This window comes from Dipodomys ordii, unplaced genomic scaffold, assembly GCF_000151885.1.
Source record: "Dipodomys ordii isolate 6190 unplaced genomic scaffold, Dord_2.0 Scaffold158, whole genome shotgun sequence".
In the NCBI taxonomy this organism is placed as follows: Eukaryota; Metazoa; Chordata; class Mammalia; order Rodentia; family Heteromyidae; genus Dipodomys; species Dipodomys ordii.
In genome coordinates, this window is record NW_012267374.1 from 2246008 (window position 1) to 2264604 (window position 18597).

General features: G+C 44.7%; 1 protein-coding gene across 3 annotated transcripts in view; it reads left to right on the forward strand.

Annotated features, from left to right (window-relative positions):
* The first annotated feature begins 5405 nt into the window (after positions 1–5405).
* Positions 5406–18597, forward strand: part of Slc35a1 (solute carrier family 35 (CMP-sialic acid transporter), member A1) — a 26691-nt gene continuing 13499 nt past the window's right edge. Inside the window, exons 1-2 of one of the 3 annotated variants that reach the window (XM_013032888.1) lie at positions 5406–5499; positions 10674–10851. In XM_013032888.1, coding sequence (XP_012888342.1) covers positions 5484–5499; positions 10674–10851 — 194 coding nt within the window. In that variant the 5' untranslated portion in view covers positions 5406–5483. Of the gene's footprint in view, positions 5500–6259; positions 6384–10673; positions 10852–18597 lie in introns of those variants that run through there. The other 2 variants (XM_013032885.1, XM_013032887.1) reach the window with 2 other exon arrangements.

Sequence of the window (18597 nt, forward strand, 5' to 3'; positions counted from 1 at the left end):
GCACTAAAATGAAAAGACAGAAATGAATTTATCCATCAAGCCCCACAAAAAAAAAAAAAAAAAAAGAATTGCAGCTGGATGAAGATAATCACCACAGGGAGTAGGTGTGATGAGAAGGTCCAGAAGACCAATCCCAAGAGTAGAAAAAGGTGAACAGGAATCAGTGTGCTCAAAAAAACCCACTATCGCTCTGGAGGTGAGGGTGTGGCTCAAGTAGTAGAGTGTGAAAAAAAGCCAAAGGAGAGCTCAAGTCTCAGGACTGATACAAAAGAAAAAAAGAAAGAATGAGAGACAGAAAGGAAGAGAAAAAGAAAGATCTAGCTCTGTTATTGTGTTATTTTCTCTCTGCTGAAGGTTTTGGTGTTTCGTTTTTTTTTTTAATCGGTCGTGGGGCTTGAACTCTGGGCTTGGGTGCTGTCCCTCAGCTCTTCAGCTCAAGGCCAGCTCTACCTCTTGAGCCACAGCGCCACTTCTGATTTTCTAGTGGTTTATTGGAGATAAGAGTCTCCTGGACTTTTCTGCCCAGGCTGGCCTTGAATTGGGATCCTCAGATCTCAGCCTCCTGAGTAGCTAGGATGACAGGCGTCTGGCCTTGGAGTTTCTTCAATTCAAAACCGAGGATGTATGGGAGAGGCTGAAGGAGGACAGATTCTCCAGTGTTCCCCTGCTTTTTTCTATTTCTTTTGCTTTTCAGCTCTCAGTTCCTACTTAGGAGAATCGTCGGCCCATTATGACTTTCAATAAATGCTGAGTTCAGAAAGGAGAAGGAACGCTGAGAAACAGATCACTGATGAGGCAGTTTGCAAGTGCTCTTCCTTTAGACTTGGCTGTTCAGATGACAGCAAGTTAAGCAGATAATGTTAGGAGTGGTTACAGATTACATATTAGCTACTGTTGGGCAGGAAAAGACAGGGGAGGAGATGATAACCACCAAAGAAGCCAAGGCAACGGGGGCATTAGGCTCAGATAGGAGCTGTCTAAACTTCACTGATGCTATCTGTGTTTAACTCTCCCGACTCAGCATTTTACATGATCTCACATATCTATTTTTTTTTCAGTCACAAAATACATTTCTTTCGGCTCTTTCAAGTAGTATTACACCACAGGAAAGCAATGTTTTATCATAACAATGCCTAACAAATTGGTATTGGATGCCTTCCTTAATTGCAGAATGAAACTGCTAGAGAAATAATTTTATTTAGGTACCTGATTCGTGTAATATATTTCATGGTTAACTGTTTAGGAGATGTCAAACATTAGTATGTTTAATAATCTATTGAAGCTGGGTGTTACACGGCCCAGGCAGATAACTCTGAGAAACTCTTATCACCAAACAATCTGCAAAGATCCATAAGTGGAGGTGTGGCTCAGTTTGTAGAGCATCAGCCTGGGGTGGAAAAGCCAAGTGAGAACACAACACCCTGAGTTCAATCCCCAGAACCAGAACAACAGCAACAAATCTATTAAATACCAGGTACCAGTGGCTCACAACTGAAATCCTAGCCATTTAGGAGGCTGAGATCTGAGGATCATGGTACAAAGCCAGCCCGGGCAGAAAAGTCTGTGAGACTCTTATCTCCAATACACCACCAGAAAGCCAGAAGTGGTGGGTGTGGTTCAAAGTTCTAGAACCTGGAGCAAAAATGCTTAGGGACAGCTCCCAGGCCCTGTGTTCAAGACCCTCCCCCAACCAAAAAACAAAAACAAAAGACCCTCTATTAAACACTTTGCACATTTGAATTTAAGAGTAACCTGCTTACCTATGTCATCCAGCCCCTTAAGTTCTCTTATTACTAGTGGTTCTGGATTTCCTTTTCTACAATGCATAGAGTCAGGTAGCTCCCATGCTGGGAACAGAAATCCACAGAGTATCAAGGCAAATATTGTAGTTAGTGACAAATAGGAAGCTCACCGGTGTCTCTCATGACAATAACAGTAGCAGATTAAAGCACTCCTGGACTGACTTCTCAGGCATGTGCGATCTGCAGCACATGCTGAAGATGGCTGATACTTTCACCAGAGGTGTAAGGAAGCTAAGCATGCATTTAAATGATATTTAGGAGTCAATATTTCTTTTCCAGTAAGATTTGGGATAATTCAGAATATATAATTCATATGAACATAAAAAGTAGCTCAGATTAAGACTAAATATTTGCTTGGCCACTAGTTGGGCTTGGTTTATAAACAAAGTCAGTCACAATATTAACAGGAAACAATCTTTCTGCCAAGGATTTGTTGAAGTAGTAAAGTGTACTAACAACTTTTGGAGGTTTGTTTTCTATCTCCCTGAAAACTTTTGTTTCTTATGCATAGTGTTCTCATCTGTGGAAGCTAGATCTAAAATACACTGGGACATGGTAAATTATACAAGATGTAGGTCTCACACACAGTGAGACCAAAGGAGGATACTTGTAGGGGAGGAAAACAAAGGTGCAATGTCTAAGTGCCTCTGATCATATGAAATAATATTTATTGAAATGAACCTCCAGGAAGTGGGAACAATATCATTGTTAAAAATTTTGTTTCTTAAAATTGAACACTGGGATGCAACTTGCTGCTTAACAATGAATGCTTTACTCTTGCTTAGAGGATTTGAGTCACTGCTTACAGAGCAGCAGCCTCAGTTTCCAACCAAGCATACAGTCTCCATAAGAGGGATCTCAACTATGACATTTCACATATATAGTAGCCTTTTAGTTTTCAAGAAACAGAATCCCAAGACTACTCTGTGTGTGTGTGTGTGTGTGTGTGTGTGTGTGTGTATTTGGCAGTACTAGAGTTTGAACTCAGAGCCTTGTGCTTGCTAGGCAAGTCTTCTAAACATTTGAGCCATGCCCCCAGCCCTTTTGGGCTTCGTCATTTTCAGCTAGGACATCACACTTTTTTTTTTTTTTTTGCTGGTCGTGGGGCCTGAACTCTGGGCCTGGGCGTTGTCCCTCAGCTCTTCAGCTCAAGGTTAGTGCCCTACCACTTGAGCCACAGCACCACTTCCGGCTTTTTCTGCTTATGTGGTGCTGAGGAATCGAACCCAGGGCCTCATGCATGCAAGGCAAGCACTCTACCACTGAGCCACCTTCCCAGCCCGGACATCACACTTTTGCCTAGTGAGTGTGGGGCTGCAATCCTCCAACCTATGCCTTTTGTGTAGCTTGGATTACAAGCATGGGCCATTGTGCCCAGCTAATCCTGAGGCTAGAGTCCAGATATGATGTGGCCCCTATTTACATATGTGCTTTGAATCTGTCAAAACATTATCCTTTAAATTTCACCTGCACTCATCCCTAAAACTACACACCTGCCATTGGATTCACGAGACATCCTTCAGCTCCTCTAGCCATCATTTCCCCTCCTTAGAAAAGGTCAGTACATGGGGGCTGGGAAGGTGGCTCAGTGGTAGAGCGCTTGCCTTGCATGCATAAGGCCCTGAGTTCGATCCTCAGCACCCCATAAGCAAAAAGAAAAAAGCCGGAAGTGGCGCTGTGGCTCAAGTGGTAGAGTGCTAGCCTTGAGCTGAAGAGCTGAGGGGCAGCACCCAGGCTCTGAGTTCGGGCCCGACAACCGGACCCCCCCACCCCCAAAAAAGAAAAGGTCAGTATACTTTGTCCAACAGTAGTTTTTGAGGTTTGTTCTGGTGGTCTTGGACTGTTTTAAGTCTGGTCTGGGTCATCAAGTAAGTAGAATAAAATGTCTTTTAGGACAATGAAAATTCTACAGGAAAAAAATGATCCAGCAGAATGTGTAATTCGGAAGAACCGGCTTCCAAGCTCAGTGGATTCTGCAACCTAGGGCTGTGAAAAATTAGGGTTCATCTGCAAATGTCTTGTCACTAGAAAAAAAATTCTTCAAAAAGATAATGCCTACTTTAAAAATGGGCAAGCTACAAAGGAGGAGGCAACAATGCTCATGTGATTGTAACCCCTCTGTACAGTATTTTCACAATCAAAAACTTATTTTAAAAAAAATGGGCAGGCTTACAAGGGTCATAATGGGGGGAAAAATCAGCTTCATGAGGATAACAATTATGGTTAACTGAAGTTGAGACCATAACGATATTCCAAACTGGGAAGGAATGAACAAAGTAAACAGGAAGTGTTTGATAGAACATTTAAATCTTACCATCTCAGGTACATATAGGATTTTTCCGTTTAACTGTGCGTGCCAGTGCATTTACAGTCGGGAGCTGAATGAACTCGGCCAGCGGGACTGCCCTGCGGGAGGGGGGAGTGGCAGGAGGGCGCGTCCCACCAGGCGGGACGCCCAGGATCTGTCCTCCAACGAGAGAGAAATCAGTGTGCGGTGCAGCCGGGCTGGGAAGGACCAGAGCACTCGCTGGAGTCCCAGCACCGAAAGAACAACAGAAACAAGAAATCCCGACGGCGCCTCCCGCAAGCCCCTCTCGCTGTCAATAAAGTGCTCGAGAGCTTTCCCGGAATGGGGACGGATCGCCCTCCACGCACGTTTAAGGACGTGCCCCCCCCCCCACGGAGCGGGGTACACCTGTCACCCTCAAAAGACCACGTCGGGGCACCGTGCCGCACGGCGGGTGGGCGCTGCTGGCCATCTCAGCTGATGCATGCCTTTATAGCCTTTCTTTCTTTTTTTTTTTTTTTTGTCGGTCGTGGGGCTTGAACTCTGGGCCTGAGCGCTGTCCCTCAGTTCTTCAGCTCAAGGCGAGCGCTCTACCACTTGAGCTACAGCGCCACTTCCGGTTTTCTGGTGGTTTATTGGAGATAGGAGTCTCACGGTCTCTCCTGCCTGGGCTGGCTTTGAACCGGGATCTTCAGATCTCAGCCTCCTGAGTAGCTAGGATTACAGGCGTGAGCCACCAGCGCCCGGCTCCTTTATAGCCTTTCAACGAGGGCGCACGGCTCAAACGGCACGCCGTTTCCCCGAGAAGCGTTCCTCGCCCTGGCTCTGCCGCGGCGTTAGCATGCTCCCGGGCGGTCGAGGATTTCCCTCTACTTGATTGGCTAGACAGCTCTAACCAGAGACCCTGCGGACCACAGAGACCCGTGCACGGGACCAGACCAGCGTGCAGTATGAATCACAATCGGAGGTGGCCATGGCCGACGTAGAAGATGAAGGTGGGCGACGTCCCGGCCCTCGAGGCTGGGACACGGTGAGCGCCGCCCACCCCGGCTAAGTCCGTGGGCCAGATGTAGCCTGACATCTCGGGACTACAATTCCCAGAAGGCCACGCTCGCCTCTGGGGACTGGGCCTCTTCAGACGCGCTGTGCGGGGCCGCGCCTCGCACCAGAGTTGGCTCAGCTGTAGTGGTGTCCGCCGCGAGGCCTCGGCCAGCGCGCCCCAGCGCACCTGGCGTTAGTGCTGGGCCGGCCGAGGCCGGAGGCCTCCGGGCGGCGGCGGGCCGCTCTAGGCCAGGCGCTGTCATCTCTATGACCTCGGAGGCCGTCCGCAGTGTCCCGCGGGGGCGCGCGCGCCGGGCGCGCGCCTCAGTTCCGCGCGGGGCTGTGGGAGCACCATGGCCGCCCCGAGAGGTGCGTGCGGGTCCGAGAGGGGTGGCAGGGGAGCGGAGGGGGCCGCCGCAGCCCGTATTCCCTGCTCGGTGGTGGAGGAGCTCTGCGTTCGCGGGGCCCGGGCCGGCGGGGGCGCCGGGCGCAGCTGGGCGCCTGGCTGCCGGATGGGGCAGCGGCTTCCAGCCGTGGCGGGTCTGGTGCGGGGCCCGGCCGGGGCCGGGATGCGGGATGCGGGCGCGGTGGTGGGGGGGCGCAGGCCTCGCGTGCCGGCTCGGGTTCTGGCGGGCCGCGGTGGGACCTGCACCCTCCAGTCCGGGTCCCGATCGCTCCCCGGGCCCTTGGCGCCGCCACGGGCCGCGCGGGGAGGTCGAGGCTCCCCGGCCGCCGCCAGTGTCTCGGGCGTGGAGACATCCCCGGAGCCCTGCTAACCGAAGGCGCTGGGTGCTGGGGGTGAAGGGGTCGGGGCGGCCACCGCCATCGCCACCTCGGGGAAGGCTCCGTCCACAGTGCTCCCGGGGACGGACTGACGGCTCGGGGACGCAGGACGCGGCGCGTGGGTCTCCCTGGCGGGGTTTGTGCAAGTTGGGACCCCGCCGCATTGTTGTCCTGTAGAGTGGGAGCTGGGAGACGGTGGGATGGGTTGGGAGACACCGGATCTTTCTCCACCCTTTGGTCAAACAGCACTTGGCTTCACTTCTGAATAAACGTTGACAAATACGTAAAGACTTATCTTTTTATTTGTATGGCATGGGTGCCAAATGCGTTTTCTTGTTCCGGAGTCTCCATTCATCATCTGCTGCCGTCCAGGAGCGATGTCTGTAGTCACCCATGCATTGTGCATGCCCCCATTTCAAGGAAAGACAGCTTTTGCCACACAAGAAGTGACACAATACAGAATTGTTTTGGTAACTGACGTAGAATGGGGATAAGCAAGACTAATGATGAGAGAGCGCTCAGATCCTTACCCGAAAGAGTTGCAACGATGTACAGATTGAGGTTTGCTGCTAGTACTTTGTTTTGTGTCTTGGTTGTGTTACAAGGTTTATGTGGGTGTTGCCAGTGTGTACTCTTAAAATTAGTTTCCCTTGCTTCCTGCTTTTTACAGAGGATTTATCTGGGACTTCCTGAATGTCCCAAAATTTCAGGTATTACACGCAATGACTCATAAAATGAAACTGAAAAACAATTGTGTAACTCCAGACTGTGTCTTGGGGCGAAATTCCCCATGCAGACACTTTGTAAGAGAGCTAATGGGACGCTGTGAAATTGGGGTCCAAAGGAAGGTCCCCCGCCGGGTTCTAGGCTAGGTTTATAGTAGCTGGTTTGGGCATAATTTGAACTTAACATTCCATGTGTGTGTATGGAGGGAGTGTGGGGAGGGTATTTGAACTCAGGACCTAGGCGCTGACCCTGAGCTTCTTTTGCTCAAGGCTAGCGTTCTACCACTTGAGCCACAGCTCCACTTTGTTTTTTTTGGGGGGGGAGGGAGGAAAGGGTTAGGTAGGGGTAATTTATTGGAGCTAAGAGTCTCACAGACTTTTCTGTTGGGTCTGGCTTTGAATTGTGATCCTCTGATTTCGGTGTCCCACATATCTAGGATTCAGGCATGAGCCATTGGTTCTGGCCCAGTTGACTTACTATAAACTATAATTTATAAATCAAATAAATTGAGACTACTGAAATCATTGAAATTTCATGCTGGGAAATTTGTGAATGGAGTAAAGAAACATTCTGATCTAGTAGTAAACTGAAATGTCAGTATAAATCATGACTAAAAATTTCATTTTTGTCACATGCTGGTCAGTAGCTCTTGCCTTTACCCGAGCTATTCAAGAGACTGTGATCTGAGAATCTGCATGAAAGTCTGTGAAGCTCTTTTTTCTTTTTTTGGGTCCGGTTGTGGGGCCTCAACTCTGGGCCTGGGCGCTGTCCCTCAGCTCTTCAGCTCAAGGCTAGCACTCTACCACTTGAATCACAGCGCCACTTCTGGCTTTTTTCTTTTTGCTTATGCGGTGCTGAGGAATCAAACCCAGGGCCTCAGGCATGCAAGGCAAGTGCTCTACCACTGAGCCAACTTCCCAGCCCTCTGTGAAGCTCTTATCTCCAATTAATCACCTTAAAGCCAGAAGTGGATCTGTGGCTCAAGTTGTAGATCACTAGCTTTGAGCCACAAGTGGAGCTGTGGCTCAAGTTGTAGAGCACTAGCCATGAGCAAAAACACAGAGAGCAAAAAACTAAGGGACAGTGCCCAGACACTGAGTTCAGCCCCAGAACTGGCATCCATATACACCCACACTTACACACTCACACAATTATTTTTATAAGTGGAAATGTTTCTAAAAATGATATTCCATACCAAAGTCCTACATTTTTACAAGTAGCTAAATTTGGTAACTTATCTATTGTGATTAATTTTTTTTGTTTTTTGTTTTTTGTCATTCGTGGGGCCTGAACTCTGGGTCTGGGCGCTGTCCCCCAGCTCTTCAGCTCAAGGCTAGCACTCTACCACTTGAGCCATAGCACCACTGCTGGCCTTTTCTGCTTACATGGTGCTGAGGAATCGAACCCAGGGCTTCATGCATGCAAAGCAAAGCACTCTACCACTGAGCCATGTTCCCAGCCCTGTGATTAATATTTTCAAGATGATATTTCCATGTAATTAGTCTGCAAGTACTTTTCAAAGTTGATAACAAAGTCAGAGTTTGTTCGTAGGTATAAATACTACATTTAGTGTTTAACACTCATGGTGTGTTTTCAGAACCAGCAACCTATATATGAGCCAGAATAAAGTAGATTTGAATTTGCAGTCCTAAGTACTGTTATTTATATAAAAAAAGATAATCTATTACATGGCTGCACAAACTTTCTATAAGGTGCCGAAGGTCTCTATAGCTATTCAGTGCTGCAATTATAGGAACAATGTATCCAAAACATTTAGAGACAAATGAATGAGAGGCTATGTGTAACATTACTTATGGACTAGTCCCAGCTTCACGTGTCATTAAAGGTTGCCTAACATTTAACAGTTTAGAAAAGAGAAACCTGAGCTCACATGAAAACAAGGCCATATGAAAACAAGGACAGTGTAGTTTGCCCACCAGGTCTAGGGAAGTGCATTCCAGAAGAGATTACTGCTGTCTTTGTTTACACTTTCCCCTTGTGTATGAAGGTTTTAGAACAAAGAAAACATTGTAGTGATCTTCATTTCCTTTTACAGAAACATTGATTTTGCACTTCTTGGGCTTTTTTCTTGGGGGGGGGGTCCAGTCGTGGGGCTTGAACTCTGAGCCTGGGCACTGTCCTTCAGCTCTTCAGCTCAAGGCTAGCGCTCTACCACTTGAGCCACAGCGCCACTTTCGGCTTTTTTTTTTCTGCTTATGTGGTGCTGAGGAATCGAACCCAGGGCCTCATGCATGCAAGGCAAGCCCTCTACCACTGAGCCACCTTCCCAGCCCAAGGGTTTTTTTTTTTTGCAAAGTAAGTTTGAGGAGTTTCAGGCTCTAATTCTACCATATTATTTTCTAGTTAAGATCTGATTTCATTTCAGAGACTGGTCTGTAATCTACAAATTGAATTCATTCAGGGGAAGATATTTGTATGAATATCTGTTTTGTTGTTAAGGTCTTAAGTTAACAGTGTGTTTGAAACACTTATTTCTTGTGAAAGCTCTCTTTAAATTGTGCTTCCAAAGCAGGAACCAGAAGCATGTTCAGCACAGATGGTAGATCCAGCAGCCACCTGGACTCTCTCCAGGTTCATGGACTCTTAATCTTAGTTTGCTAAGTATGATCCACTGTCCATTGCAGCCCATTATTTATCCAGTACAGAGGTAGGAGCTCAGCCTCTGTGCTCACTCAGCTTACTTTCCCTACTGGCACTCTACCACTTGAGTCATGCCTCCAGCCTAGATTTTTGCTGGTTATTTTGGAGTTGGAGTCTCTTGGACTTTTCTGCCTGGGCTGGCTTATCTTGATGATGTAGATTATAGCTAGGATTATAGGTCTCTAGTTCCTGCCTCCATTGTTTTTGTTTTGTTCTGTTTGGCCTATGAAGTAAGAATGCTTTTTGTTTTTTTTTAATAGGTGAACATTTACAATTAATTTGATGATAGAATACTAACTTTGAACACATGTAATAAAAACCTCCTTAATCAATTCCATTCTTATTAGTGGATGTATATTAGAATGAATTGTAAAAACGCGAAAATTTGTTTTCTTGTAACACAAATGCTCTATATGATACCCTTAATTTTGCCTTGAAAAGATGCTATAGTTCAGGCCTTGGGTGAAGGAAAGAAACGATTCCAGGACTTCTGGTTTTACACAAGGTGTTGGACTGGCTCTGCCACTCATAGACGCTTGCGGGTGGTTTTAAATTGACTGCCAGTGAGTTCTCTATTTTCTGCATTTATAGAGCTTTATTCTTAATATTCTTTGTGTTATGAATTATTACTGCAATGAAATACGATGTGATGCAACTTGGTTTTGATAAAGTTCTGAATTGAATCCTATGTTTTTGTTTGCTTAAGACACCGTTGGACTATATCCCAGGATAGCCTTAAATTTGAGATCATCCTGCCCCAGACTTCCAAGTAACTGGGATGGTAGGCATGCGCCACCGTGCCCATCTGACATCCTCCCCGCCCCCCTTTTTGTGAGTCTGAGGATTGAACATAGTGCCTTGCATGTGTCAACTAAATATTCCACAACTGAGCTATACCCCAAGTGCTGATTTATTTCTTATTTGGAGATGGTCTTGCAAGGCTGCCCAGGCTGGCCTTGAACTCAAATAGCTGGGGTTATAGGTGTGCACCACAATGGCTCTATCCTACTTTATCACTCGATTATTCCTTTTGTTTTCTTTCTACTGTCTTTACATTTCACCCTGCTTTCATACTTTCCTTTTACAAGTTTGTAATTATAAAGTTAATTAAAACATGTTAGAGATGGCATCTTATACTAGAGTTAGTATGTACATAACTTTGCAGTCTCTGCTTAACTTGTAGTGATTTGAAGTCAACTGGGTTTTGTGATCATGTAGTTGAAAAGTATTGTTTTGAAATAGAATTTTAATGGTTATAGGTCAAAAACAAAACATTTCGCACTGGAAATAAGAAAGCTCTTGGAGCTGTAAGTAGATTTGTTTTATCAACATGGTATCCCCCAAGTCCTGTTTCTATTTCATGTGTTTTCCAGAAAATGTCGGTCTGCTCTTCAAGTTATACTGCTTGGCCGTGATGACCCTGGTGGCGGCAGCGTATACCGTGGCTTTGAGGTACACAAGGACCACAGCCGAGGAGCTCTACTTTGCCACCACAGCCGTGTGTATCACAGAGGTTATAAAGCTACTGCTAAGTGTTGCACTTTTAGCTAAGTAAGTCAAAATGTCTTCGTTTTCTACTTAGTGAAGGCATTTTCTTGAATAGAAAACTAGCTGTAACACCTTATGTATTTGGTGGTTCTACAGAAGTGTTTCTCAGCTAGGGGATGTTTTCCATTGTTTGCCACCTGGGAGAGGGGCCGAGAGCAGCGGTGCTGTGCTGGTACAGCCTCCATTGTGAGCATCCCCCCCCCCCCCCCGCGCCAGCGCTGCTGAGGCTGAAGTCTGCACTAGGACAGTGCAGGCAAACTGTCCTCCACAGACCAAGTGGAGCTTAGTGGAGCTTGCTGCCAGCTTCTCATTGCTTATGAAGCCCAAACTATTACTATTTGACTCATAATAGAAAATATCTGCTGGCCTCTGTTTTAGCAAGGTATAATCAATATTTTGTGAGTAATTGCTAGACAAACTGCTAGGCACTATGCTAAATGCTTTTCCTGAGTTTCCTCATTTAGTCTCTCAATATTTTTGAGGCATGTACTACCCTTAGCCCCTCCTACCAGTGCTGTGTGCAGTCGCGGCTCCATGTGTGTTGCTGTGGTGTGTGTAGTGCCAGGGCTTTGGAGCAGTGCCATCATATAAGACATGTGGAAGGACAGGGCTAAAACTAGGGCTGTGCAGTGATCTAATTTTAATTCACTCACCGTGATTGTGATTCTGGCTTCACATACTTTCCTAAGCTCTTTCAATTTTAGTTTCTTCATCTTTTTCAATGGAGAAAAAGACATTGGTGGTGAGATTTTAGGAGCATCTTGTTAGTAAGTACCTAGGGAGAATGTTTATAAGAAGAGGCTTTAACTGGTGCCATTAGAGCAGGTGAGAATTGCTGCAGGCATCGGAGTGTATAGGTAAGAGCAAGACGCCATAAGGAAGGCCAGTGTAGGCCTTACGTATCAGTAGACAAATTACACATCAGCATTAGCAAATTCTGTCAACAAACGCTGAGGAATTTCTGTGTGACAGTGAATTATGTGGATGACGGTGAAGACCGAGCTCAGCATTCGGGTTTTCCACAATGTTACCATTCAGCACCATTCTTTGACTAGACTGATGAACTTTGAGAAAACAGAGTTCCCAAGGAAGGCCATACAAAACAAGTGACTACAGCCTTAACATTAAACATTTGAAGAAGAGTAAGAAATACTACACACCCACCACTTCCAAGCACAAAAACCAAACCAAACCCAAAATCTACACGAGTAGCTTAAATTTGGCTTTACCAATTTTATATACTGTCTATACAATAGGTACATGCAGTGTAATATAAATAGATGATGTATACCATAAAATGAACGCTTTAAAGGGGTTTTATATATGTAAATAGCCATATGAACATGCACATACATGCACACACACACATACACCTTATTATCAAACATTAAATTCAAAAAGCAGTCCCAAAATCAGCACCAAAAGGCACTCAAATACAAAGCACTGTCCGTTGTTTCTTGTAGCACAGGCAAGGACAGACCCCAGGGGTCTGAACAGTGTTTGTGAGCTCTGACTACGACCATCACTCGTTATTTTTAAGCTCGGATCCCACTTCCTGCTTAGCCGCATGCCTGTGTTGCACTCTGTGTAATTTCACACTTCCGCTTGTTGGTGGGGTCATGGGTTCATCTCCACTTGCAGCTTCCCTCTGTGGAGAACCGAGTCTCAGCTGGCCTGGCGCTCTGATCCTCCCAATTGCAGCCTTTTGTGTAGCTTGGGGTAAGAGGCTCTCCCTCTGTGCCCTGCTGTAGATTGAAATAGGTCTCATGAATTTTCTTGATTGGGCTGCCCTCTAACTTCGATCCCCCTATTGTTGGCCTCTTATGTAGATAGGATTATAGGTGTGAGCCACGGGAACCTGATTGGGAAAAACTTTGAACTTCTTTCACCCATTCTTTCCTTTGAGATAGAGGACTGTCACTTTATATAGAGTTGATAGAAATATTATCCTAGAGTGTCAACTTCATTTCAACTATGCAAAAGTTAACTTCACTGTAGACTGGTCATTTGGGCTGTTGATTTAGTTTGGTTTTACAGTAATGCCTTTTGTTTTGTAATGTTTAGTCTTGGTTGATCATTAAAGGAATTTTACAGATTGTTAGAGGAATTTTATATCACTTTATATTCTATGGGATGGAGGATAGGAATTGCTCAGCATTCTCTAATTCAGTTCCACTTAGAGAAATGTTACATCCAAAGAATCTGTGCTTCTAACATCTTCAGCACATAGTCATGCTAAGGGTATTTCAAGATACTGTTAGCAAGATGTAATGGGGTTGTAGAATTCATTTAGCAAATATTTATCAAGGTTCACACTGTGATACAAGAAACATAGTTCCAAGCCAAAAAGATAGAGTTCTGCCCTTGTGGAATCTAGAATCTCCTTGAAAATTAATTTTTTTTTTTTGGTTGGTGCGGGGCTTGAACTCTGGGCCTGGGCTCTGTCCCTCAGTTCTTCAGCTCAAGGTTAGTGCTCTATCACTTGAGCCATAGCGCCACTTCCAGTTTTCTGAGTGGTTTACTAGAGATGAGAGTCTCTTGGACTTTCTTGCCCCGGCTGGTTTTGAACCACGATCCTCAGATCTTTGCCTCCTGAGTAACAAGGATTAGAGTCATGAGCTAGCAGTGCCCGGCTGAAAATTAAATTTTACAATAAACAAATAATAAACTGAACTTGCTATGAAGGCAAAACAGAGGAGCTATCAAGAGGCAGACAAGAGGGCCTCCATTTGGACTGGAAAGTTTCTCCCTGCACTTCAATTGAGACCCGAAGACTGGGTAAACAGAGCACAGGGAGCAAGCAACCATTGAAATGAGGAAACGTCTTGATTTTTATTTATATTTTAGTTTTTTAGTTTTATTTTTTCTTTTCGGTGTCAATACTGGTGCTTGAACTCAGGGCCTCACACTCTTGGCTGGATTTTTTTGTGCTAGTCCTGGGGCTTGAACTCAGGATTTGGGTGCTGTCCCTGAGCTTTTGGCTAAAGGCCAGTGATCTACCACTTAAGCCACAGCTCCACTTCTATAAAATTCTTGATTCTTAAGCATATCAGTATTTCCTGAGTTCTGTGAGAGAACAATGGTGCTAAAATAAACAGGAAGGTCATTAAGATGTCAAGAGTAATTTTCTGGGAAAGTAGGTATAATGGCTCATGCATGTAATCCTAGCTACTGAAGAGGCTGAGATTTGGAGGATTGAAAATTGAGGCTAGCCCAGAGAAAGGTTGTGAGACCCAATTCCTGAGGGTGGTGGTGTGTGCCTGTCACCCCAGCTAGATGAGAGGCTGAGATCAGGAGGATCAGGCTCCAGGGAAGCCTGGCAAAGCAGTTTGCAAGATTTCCATTTCAGCAGAAAAAGCTGCTGTCATGGTGTATGCCTTTGACATCCCAAAGTGGAGAATAGTGCTCCAGACTGGCCGGGACAGAAAGTGAGACCTTCTCTCAAAAATAACCAGAGCAAAAAGGGCTAGAGGATGGAATAAGCAATAGAGTGCCTGCTTAGCAAGCTCAAGGCCCCGAGTTCAAATCCCAGTAACACACACACACACACACACACACACACACACACACACACACGCACGCACAATCTTACAGAGCTGCTGAAGTTTTTGGATTTGATCTGAAGTGCATTAGAAATCATTAAATGTTTTAGGCCAAGGATGAACATGACAGCCTACTTTGCTTTAAAGACTCACTTTGCCCCACTAAGGAACACAGATTGAGAAGTGCAGAGGAGTGTAAGAGCTGGAAGAAGGGAAATGTACTAGAGGCAAGTGAAGATGGCCCAGCACTAGAGCAGAGGAAATGAAGGAGCTACCGGATGAGAGTCAGGCTCCGGAGGTGCAGTCCCTGGGGCTTGGTGACGGGTTGGGATATGTGGTGAGATCTCATATTTAGAGAACGTAGGTTTTCTAAAGTCATCACCAGCATGGAATTAGTGGATACAGAGCCGCTGCTTCTAGGGGAAATACAGAATTAGAGCCTCTCACATTATTATTATTATATTATTATTATTATTTTGTCAGTCATGGGGCTTGAACTTGGCCTGGGCCCTGTCCCTCAGTTCTTCAGCTTAAGGTGAGCACTCTACCACTTGAGCCACTGTACCACTTCCAGTTTTTTGGTGGTTTATTGGAGATAAGAGTCTCACCAACTTTCCTGCCCAGGCTGGCTTTGAACCGTGATCCTCAGCTCTCAGCCTCCTTTTCCTATGTCCTTGATGTTGTTTAATAGCAAAGCGATTGTCTCCAGAGTGTCTTTCAAATTGTGTTTCTTGAAATTTTGCATGTGACTCAATTGAAGGGTTTTTTTGTTTGTTAAAAATATCACAAAAATAATGTCTCCAGTAAAACATATCCTGATGCACATGGTATCTGTTTCTCCTGTTTTTGTTGATTCAACATGGACTATGAATTTCTTTTTGCAATTGCCAGTAACAAAGTTACTACTTTTTTTTTGTAATTAACAAGTGTCTTGTAGAGAGATGGTTTGAGACTTGGTAAATATCTTTTTTCTCATTCCCCTTTCAAAGGCTACTGCCCATTAATGTTGCCAGTGCTAAGTTCTGCATTTCTCATTCCCTGTATACTTCCTTATTAATGGAGATTATTCTCAAGAGAGTGTCACCCTACCCTGCGGACTCATGGATTCTTTTACTGTTTGGGTTAGGACTCATGATTATCATTAATGTGGATGCTCAAACCGCCCCGGAGTTGACAGTGGGTCGCCCGCAAGCCTCCTCCTGCTTCAAGTCATCCTAGGTTGACACGTACTCTTCTTGCCCCAGCAGGACTATTTTTTTTCATAGATCCTTTCTTTCTTGCAGTATCCTCGCTTTAGACCCACTCAGCAGACAGAGCTGGGCATATATTCACATTATACACACACACACCTATCTTTATGTCTTTCTCTGCGTGTGTACAACAGTGAGTTCTCTGTTGGTCCCCACAGCTCCTGTCCAGCACTGCTGGGTTTTCTAAACTCCCCCACCTCACCTTTGTTCCCTTTTCCACTCAGGATGAGCCTGGCTTCTGTTATCCTTATGATACTTCCTTCCAAATCTGAAAATATACAATAAGTAATTTCAGAATTTCAAACATATGCCTGTGAAAACAACACACCTGTACCTGAACTGCAGCAGTGTGAAGGTCTTCCTTTAGTTTTAGGGAATACAGTAAAGATACTATTTCAGAATGCGTAGGTTATTTCTTTTTCCTTTTCAGTATAATTGTGTTATGCATTTAAATGACATATAATTTCTTTTTTCCTTTTTAGTATAATTGTGTTAAATATTTAAATCATGATTGATCAATTGGATCTCTGTTCATGCTTAACTTTAGGATCTTGCCATTCTTCATTTTACTTGTAATCCCCCAACATTTGGGGATGTGAAAGTTATACTTACTTCAATCTTAAGTTGGAACTGCAAGAAAAAGGTGGGAGAAGGAAGTAGTGGAGGGCTACTTTGATAAATAGGGTTCACGAGGTATAACTGGCAAGTTTTAGCTATGTTCAAGAGACTGCTGAGCCCTCTGTGAGAAATACAGGGCACACGGTGTGCCCACTGCCTTTGTTACACGTACATGCTCCATGATGGTGCACAGCGATCTGAGCCATTTTTTCCTGAAAGCTGCATAGTACACCACAGTGGACATTTGGGTAATTTACCATCTTCTGCTACTACAAATCAAGGAAGTAGTGATGATCTTAGTACATACACTGAGGTGCGCCTGTGTTGTCATGGGAGTTCCTGTGTAAGCTGAAAAAAAAAACAGCTCTGTTTTTTTTTTGTTTGTTTGTTTTTTTGACCAGTGGGGTCTGAACTCTGGGCTGGGCACTGTCCCTCAGCTCTTCAGCCCAAGGCTAGTTTTCTACCACTTGAGCCACAGTGCCACTTCCAGGTTTTTCTGCTTATGTGGTGCTGGGAATCGAACCCAGAGCCTTGTGCATGCAAGGCAAGCACTCTACCACTGAGCCACCTTCCCAGCTGCTTTGGAGGGTAGATGAACAGTGATGTTCAACAGCTCTATGTGAAGAAGGTGATTTTTCTTGTTGTAGAGAATGCCCAGCTTTGTAGCCTAGGCATGCCTTACTCTTCTATCTCTGCTGCGATTACAGGTTTGTACCACCATGCCTGGCACTCAGTAAGGTGATTTTTTTTTCTGATAATTTTAACTTCCCAGTTTCTAAACTGTACTTTAAAATAAAAAATGTATTTTTCACGAACAATTTTTTTCATAAAACTACAATTCCCAGGAAAATTGCTTGTAAGCTGTATGCTAACAAATGATACTTATTAACATAGAGCAGATTCCATTCTGCATTTGCTCACAATTAATGCCTTAGAACAAAGTCAACTTTTTATTGTTTGCTGTTCACATTAGCCTAGCAGGATGTGTAAATGCTCATACACTTTGGGTGTGCTTTAGTGATAAATCACATTAAGATCAGAGAAGATTCTTCTATTTCATAGCATTATCTAGAATAGCTAATGTGGCTGTAAAATACCATGGTTACAGATTTTTCCAGCCCTGTTTATTTCTGCTGCTGTTTACATTTCATTACCTCTTCATGCCTATACTATGATGGGTTCTGGGTCTTGGGGAATAAGTAAAAATGCATATGTCTTGTGTGATGGGTATTATTCTCTTCAAATTGATGCCACTATTCTTTTTTCATATCTAGTCCCTCAGCCTCCCACAGTCGGTTTTTGTGCTGGTCCTAGGGCTCAAACTCAGGGTCTGGGTGTTGTCCTTGATTTTTTTTTTTGCTCAAGGCTAGCACTCTACTTCTTGAGCCACAGTGCCACAACCAGTTTTCTGAGTGGTTAATTGGAGATAAGAGTCTCAAGGACTTTCCTGCCCTGGCTGGCTTGGAACTGCAATCCTCAGATCTCAGCCTCCCGAGTAGCTAGGATTACAGGCATGAGCCGCTGGCACCCGGCTTTTGTTTTTCTTTTCTTTTTTTTAAATAGTAAGGATTGAGCTCAGGGCCTTGTGCTTGGCTGGGCAAGCACTCTATCCTTTGAACCATGCTCCCCAAAGCTTTCATTTCAGAGGTAGGATTCTGCCTTATCTTTGTGTGGCTGGCCTCAAATCTTCATCTTCCGTCTCTGTCTCCCAAGTCGCTGAGACTACAAGTGTGTACCACCATGGCTGTTAAAGGATTAATATAGGCAATATCTACTGGCACTGTCTTCTGATAAGTGTACTCCTAAAACAGTTCTTGGAGCTTGGATCAGATAGTCGTAGCTCTGTATCAATAACTGATTTTTCTTTTCTTTTTTTGCTGTATTTTCTAAATAGAAATTTTAACTTTTTAAATGAGAACGCATTAACTAAAACTAGTTGGACATTGTTTTTAGAAGTCTGCTAAACTATAGCATGGGTTAACAACATAGCTATACTGTGTATGAAGGAGTCTCAATAAAAGAATACTCTTTGGGCTGGGAAGATGGCTCAGTGGTAGAGTGCTTGCCTTGCATGACTGAGGCCCTGGGTTCCATTCCTCGGCACCACATAAGCAAAAAGAAAAAACCCTGAAATCACTGTGGCTCAAGTGGTAGAGCACTAGCCTTGAGCTGAAGAGCTGAGGGACAGCGCCCAGGCCCAGAGTTCAGGCCCCATGACCGGACCAAAAAAAAAAAAAAATAAATAAATAAAATAAAATAAAAAAGATGATGTAATTACTGAAAACAGGGGGAGGGACACATATGTACAGTACAGTGAGTGAGGTAGATCATGGCATACT